Source organism: Phoenix dactylifera, chromosome 6 (assembly GCF_051530095.1).
Source record: "Phoenix dactylifera cultivar Ajwa chromosome 6, Ajwa_hap1_PhDact_Kaust_v1.1, whole genome shotgun sequence".
Classification (NCBI taxonomy): Eukaryota; Viridiplantae; Streptophyta; class Magnoliopsida; order Arecales; family Arecaceae; genus Phoenix; species Phoenix dactylifera.
Genome location: NC_143195.1, coordinates 3,712,783 through 3,719,674, shown reverse-complemented (window position 1 = coordinate 3,719,674; position 6,892 = coordinate 3,712,783). Strand labels below are relative to the sequence as shown.

The 6,892-nt window shown below is 40.9% G+C and overlaps 1 protein-coding gene across 1 annotated transcript; it reads right to left on the bottom strand.

The window, feature by feature from the left end:
- Nucleotides 1–5,088: 5,088 nt before the first annotated feature.
- Nucleotides 5,089–6,328, bottom strand: LOC113461816 (glutathione S-transferase F10-like). The gene is made up of 3 exons (XM_039118799.3): nucleotides 6,068–6,328; nucleotides 5,862–5,913; nucleotides 5,089–5,770 (listed from the first exon to the last, which is right to left on the bottom strand). The coding sequence occupies exons 1-3, from the start codon at nucleotides 6,215–6,217 to the stop codon at nucleotides 5,286–5,288; spliced, it is 687 nt and encodes a 228-aa protein (XP_038974727.3). The 5' UTR covers nucleotides 6,218–6,328; the 3' UTR covers nucleotides 5,089–5,285.
- Nucleotides 6,329–6,892: the final 564 nt, after the last annotated feature.

The following is a 6,892-nucleotide window of genomic DNA, read 5'->3' as shown; positions in this document are numbered from 1 at the left end:
AGATCATCCTCAGTTCTGAAGTTGTAAAGGCCTCCCTGAACAGAGCTAGTAGGCTTAGGTAAAGACTTATTGTTTCTATCCCCATTATTCTAAAGTTGGGCAGTCTCAGCAAGAAAATCCAAGTACTCCCATGCCTTATCAGGTTGTTTTTCTAAAAATCTACCATTGCACATGGTCTCTACAAACTATTTCAACTGTGGAGATAAACCTTCATAAAAGAAGCTAATAGTTCTCCAAGTTTCGAACCCGTGATGAGGACATGAGAGAAGAAGGTCTTTAAATCTTTTCCAACATTCATAAAATGTTTCATTGTCTTTTTGTTGGAAATTGCTGATATGTCTTTTTAAAAAGTTGGTCCTTTGTGCGGGAAAGAACTTCTTTAAAAATTCTCTCTGCATATCTTGCCAAGTTCTTATTGATTTAGGTCGCAAGGAGTTTAGCCATATTTTGGCCTTATCCTTTAGAGAGAAAGGGAACAATTTTATTGATTTAGGTCGCAAGGAGTTTAGCCATATTTTGGCCTTATCCTTTAGAGAGAAAGGGAACAATGTCAACTTGAGGAAATCCTCGGTGACGTTCGGCACTCTAAAGGTAATGCTCAATTCTTCAAAATTCTTTAAATGAAGATACGGACTCTCGGACTCTAACCCGTGAAACTTGGGCAACAATTGAATTACCCCTGGTTTGATGTCAAAATGTCCTACATTATCAGAAAAATTTATACATAAAGGCTGACTAGTCCTAGCCGGTTGTAGGTATTATCTTAGAGTCATAACATGGGGTTCTCGTTCTCGATTGTGGTGACTCCCCGCATTTTCATTTAAATCAGCCATCTCACAAGATGTGAGATATTGCGAAGGAATTTCAGGGATGTGTCCTAAGGGATGATCTAAAGTTGTACGACTTAATCGACCGGTGTCGTCCCTATTCCACTTTAGCATGCAAAATATTTCCCTTTCTTTTTTTTAAATAAATAAATATAAGTACCAACTAAAGATACCCTAAAACGACACCCTAATACAAAAATCTATTCACAATCAAATATGCAACAAAACATTACACCTCAATTTCTAATATTTTTCTTAAATTTCTAGACAGCTCCTAACTGATTTGAAGAGGACACCTAAGCCTCCAATCCAGTCTAGTAACCTAGTCGACCAGGTAAGCTCTCAGGTAAGTGGAGGGGTCACGATGCATTTAGCAAGGGTCCCACTTAAAATCCACTTTTCTCGAACAGAGATTGTCTCCCTTAAAGGAACAAAGCTTGCCTAGACATCGACTGGGCCATAGAGCGAAATTGGTGCAACTTCCGGTGGTCTTCGTCATATTGAGCTCGAATGTCCTTAGGGGCCAACGTCTAGTTGATTTTAGTTAAGCTTAGGATATTTATGCACTGGGGTGATTTTTGGGCTAAGGACGAGTGATGAAATCCCGACCTTATCTTTTTTTAATGGATTCAGCCTTTAGAATATTTTATGCTGATGCCTTATACTATATGCAACAATCAAGAGATTTTTTTTTAATATTTTATGACATGACATTTAATTTTATTGAATAGGTGATCAAGCAAATTATTTATTTCTTTTTTTTAAAAAAAATTTATGAGTTGAAGTTTGAAATTTGAATTATGAAATTTGAAATTTAAAATTTGAAATTTTAGGTTTTTTCTCTTTTTTTTTAATTTTTGAATAATCACCCTTGATCTTTTCTTAAAGTTTTTTTTTTCTTCAATTTTCAATTAGCAACAAGAGTTAATGAGATATAATAACAATAAAATTCTGATTCTAAAAATTTAAACACAAAAAATTCAAAACAAAAATCAGCAAGGTTCTATATTAATCTAATGGTCTTAAAAGTCTCAAAATGTCAATCAGACCGTTTAGATTATCGAACAATGTTCTTGCACTAGCTGACCAAATTTGAGTCCAATCCGACGGCTAATTTCTATGATATCAGAGTTTGATGCAGACTGTGCAGGGAATTAAAAATAGTAGTAAAGATTTAATTTAATTTTTTTTTCAAAAGAAAAATACTAACTACTAAGATAAAAATTAAATCTAAAATTATACTAATAACTCAGCCGTTCCCTGCCAACGGCGCCAAAAATTTGGTGCTCTCGAAAAATTGTTCTCCCAAGTGCAGGAGAGTCGCACAAGTAGTATAACTCGGAAGTCCGAGGTCGATTCCTCAGGAAACGATCTATGGATTATTAGCGTAATTTTAGATTAATTAATTAAATAAATTTGTGGATTAAGATAATATTTTGCAAATAGAAAATCAATCAGTAAATGGAGAATCAAAGTTTGGATAGATTAAGATGGTGTAGGGATCTGGAATCCCCCTTGATAATCTTGCATTCAAGAAATAAATTCTTCGGTTCTTGATTAAAGATGTAAAAGTAGAATAGATCAAAGCATGGAATATATTTTTTTTGGATATATGAACTCTATTTCTAGGCATTCATCGTGCCTATTACATCAACGACAAATCAAATACTAAAGCGGTCCATATGTCAATCAACATAAACCATTAAAGAACTATCTACAAAATAATTATGCAAGAATCCATAATATATTAAAAATATAAATCTATAAGAGTAAAGGTTTAGAATATACTTCAAATAAAGCAAAACATCAAAGGTTCCTCCATCATCCTTCACCTAAGAAATCAGCCCTCCATTAAAACATTAAACTCTCCCTCCCTTTTTCTTTTCTTTTCGGAAGAACAGGGCATCCCCTGTTTCTTCCTTCTCTTTTTTTTTTCTTTCCTAATGGCTCAGCTGGTTCCTCTCTTCTTCCTCCTGAATGAGCCTCCTCCCCTGTTTTCTTTTCTTGGATGGCTACCATTCCCAGCCGAGAGAGGAACTTCTTATAGTCGAGCTCTAGGGCCAGCAATGTTCCCTGATTTCTTGCAGTGGAGATCAACGGATGGATGCTAATCCGGAAGAAAATGAATCCGGATGCATCGTGGATGGCTGGAATTTTGCTGGAAGATCGCGATCGGATGATGTGCTGGTGGGGAGGAAGATCCGGAAGCGCGTGAGAACTGAAGATGAAGCTTGGACTGCTGGCGCTTGTGATTCGGGTGACTCGCCACAGATGCTGGCTCACGAATGTTGGGAGGTAATCGCGGGATAATTGCCACAGATGCTGGCTCACAGACGCTCGGGCTCGGGCGGAAGCTGTGGAGGAGCGCGATCTCTTCCGGACGGCCGCTGGGAAGATTCACAGGATACTGGGAGACGATCACGAGCATGGGAGCATTGATCGGGTGCGACGCTGTGGAAGAGGAGAACGCGGATGAGATGGATGCCAGATGAATCACAAAGGCTGGGATCATGGAAGACGTTGACTGCGGAAGCTTTGAAACGGGGAAAGGAAATGATGCGGGATGCTGGGCGGCTTCACAGGCTCGGGCGGATGCTAGGATATGGGGTTGCAACTTGAAGAACGAAGATGGAGGAAGCTGGGAGGCGCATGAAATGAGCAGTTGCGAGAATGGATCACGGAGGCTGATTCGGGGGAAAGATCACAGTACTTTGGGTGCGGGAGAATCGCACGCGGACGCTGGCTCGCACGCGGAGATGCTTGCGAGATGATGGGCTGCACACGGACGGCTGGGGAGCTCTGTTCATGGGACAATGCAGATCACGGATCCGTTGTGCATTCCATGTGGATGGTCGCCAAGTGTCGCTCTAATATGGTCAAGCATGGCTGCTGCCCATATTGGAGCTTGATAAATGATGGGTTCGACTAGGCCATGGCGAGATCGGGTGCGCACAGCTTGGGCTATGCATCTTCCTGAACCAAATCTGTATCAAATATGCATTTTATCTCTGATTTACGATAACCTATACGAAACAAAAGTATAATATTAACTCGACGAAATTATTATCATCTGTTAACAATAAGACTAGTTTAAGTGGTATGTAGATCGCACTTTTGTGCTCTCATCTCTTTGCCCTTCTTTGTCTTTATCTCCTCTTCCACTTCTACCACCTTCTCTATCGCCCCATCTATGCCAACCTCTTGGACCTCCTCGACTTCTCCAACCTCCTCTTGTATCACCGTTCTCCTATTTTCACTTCTGTTAGCTTCTATATAATTCCTTTAGATGTAGATATAGGATTAAGATACATTATGGTACAGGAATTAGGGCTTAGCTACAATAGTCATACCCCGCAGCTCAGTAATTAAATATTTTAGGTTCAATTCTTTAATAGTGCCTCTTAATAATTTAGATATGGATAATTATAATGCGAGTAGATCTCTCTTACATGCGGATCTATTGAAACACTTTCTTGACAAGTCGGCATTGCAGCCTTATTATCTTGTGCCAACTTTCTTACTAATTTTAGCGAAACGCAAGGATCATACTTCTCCCTGAATAATTGATAGTGCATAATCCTAACATAGCATCTTCATTGCGTGTAAAATAAGTTTTTTCTATGAAATAAAATATATAATGCATAGAATGATACATGCAAGATGTTACTACTTGTACGAACCCTATGCTCGTATTGCGATTGTCACGCCCCCGCCTCTGCGAGGCACGTGAGGCACCTAGTGCCCACGTGGGGGCCACATGAGGGGGGAACACGGGGCTCCCCTGCCAGATATTGTCCGGTTCTGGGGCTTCACGCAAGCGTCCTTCACCCCTCCCCGATTTTGTTTTCCACCCAAAACGCGTCTGCAGGATTTGGAGTCACCCGCCTCATATGCCCAGGCTCTGGAACAAGTCTTTCCGATGTGGGACTATTGGGCTTCACACCCTTCCCACCATCGGACAAGAGCCGTCCTCGGCTCTGATACCAAATGTCACGCCCCCGCCTCTGCGAGGCACGTGAGGCACCTAGTGCCTACGTGGGGGCTACATGAGGGGGGAACACGGGGCTCCCCTGCCAGATATTGTCCGGTTCTGGGGCTTCACGCAAGCGTCCTTCACCCCTCCCCGGTTTTGTTTTCCACCCAAAACGCGTCTGCAGGATTTGGAGTCACCCGCCTCATATGCCCAGGCTCTGGAACGAGTCTTTCCGATGTGGGACTATTGGGCTTCACAGCGATCTTACATATTTAGCTCAGGGGAATATTTGTCTCCACAATATCTTATTATTCTTAACACTCCTTTTTCTTATTTTTAATTTTTTGTGAGATACAGAAGATCTTTATCCATGACAGATGCAGGTCAAGAAGACTTGCATAGTAACAAACACACAACAAAAAAAGGAAGCCGCAACATGAAGGGAAGCCAAACCACACAGCAAACAAAGTCATCCAAATGAAACTCTAGTTCTCCAATTTCTCCAGTGGACTTGGATGCTCACTCTGAATTTGGACCACCCGCTTCCATGAAGGCCGATCCGAGATTGCTTTCCACCACCTCGCCACATTCTTCCTTGAAGTGAAAAGCTTGCGTCCCCTCTCTGTCTTGGTAACAAGGTAGTGTGCGTTGGGGAGGTGTGAGAGGTCGGCCAGCGTGAATTCATCCCCTGCCAAGTACTCGTCCTCTCCCAGCCTACTTTCATAGATGTCAAGAACATCGGCCAGCTTCTTCTCATTTCTCTCGATCAAAGATTGATCAGGATGCAAGCCTAATGGTGTTGCGAAGGCCAGATGGAAGACTAGAGTTGAGCTTGGAGGGTCAAACATCCGAGCTTCTGCTTGCAGCCACTGTTCAATCGTTGCCCTCTCGAGAACACCAGTTCCAAAAAGGGTCTTGTTTCCCATATCAGGGTACTTCTCCGAAATGTGCCTGCAAGCATCTCTTGAATCTGGAAGCATGAAAGAACCACATTGCCTTTGGATGTTAATTGGATTCCCATACAAAATCAATACATAAGAAAGTATCTGGGGACAACTTACCAACAAAAATCATGAACTTCCCATCTTTAAAGATTACTTGACCAGTAGGATCCTGCTAATTTGAATGGAAGAACCAGCAGTAGTTATCTTTGCAGTGCTACACTAGTATTACTACAACTTGAAGAAATGTGAGGCAGTAGTTTGTTTTTTTTTTTTTTTAATTTCAGGTGAAGAAATGTGAGGATAGAATTATCAAAATGACTTGCCTGTAGCCTAAGAAACTCAGGGACCACTGGCTCTCCCTTGAACTTGTCGGTACGAATGAGTTGGAAGTCCAAGTTCTTCTCGAAGAGGCATGTCAGCACCCTGGCAACATCTGTGGATGTTGGCTGTCCAAATACCTTCAAGGCCACCATCCTCACTCTCTCCCTCTTGTTCGGTCTCGCAAAGGCTGAAACCGCACGGAAGGATTACATGTCCTGGGGGGGATTTAAGGTGGCCGGTGATGGTTTCTGGAATTAAATGCTTGCTTGTTTAGAAGGCAAAAGAGAGAATAAGGCTAGAGGAAAAGTTAAGGGTGCAAAGCTTGAAGCAAACAACAGGTTTAAGGGGTGTAACAGTGGATTTACATAAAGAACATGCCACATTCTCTCCTTTGAGTATAATTCTTTCTCCACACAGCAAGGAAGGTAGAAAACGAAAGATGTTTGAAGCATCATTGTCACGCCCCGACCCAAAATCACGAGCAGGAGGTTACGGCAATTAAACGTCTCATCATGATATCAAAATCGAGCAGTGCAAATAATTTAAATAATAACATTCAAATTCTATTTAAATAGCAAAATTAAAAGTCTTACAAAACCAATAATATTCTAATATCTTGTATCAACTCTAAAATAAAATCTAGTCTAAACAAAAATGTCAAAATTTTGTCTCTAATCGCACTCCCATGATAAATCCCCGAGTCGAACTAATTCTTCATATATGTAAATATAGTAAAAAATCGTATAATAACCTAGACAGCAAGTAAGCAACGAATACTTTAGCTAGATAAATCAAACAATAAAATAATAATAGTATACTAAAATTGA

Excerpts from the sequence above, each read along its gene's own strand:
- LOC113461816 (XM_039118799.3), bottom strand. The coding sequence starts at position 6,217 with ATGGTGGCCTTGAAGGTATTTGGACAGCCAACATCCACAGATGTTGCC. Across the intron at positions 5,914-6,067 it reads CTGAGTTTCTTAGGCTACAG|GATCCTACTGGTCAAGTAAT; the intron begins GCAAGTCATTTT and ends TCAAATTAGCAG. Across the intron at positions 5,771-5,861 it reads GAAGTTCATGATTTTTGTTG|ATTCAAGAGATGCTTGCAGG; the intron begins GTAAGTTGTCCC and ends TCATGCTTCCAG.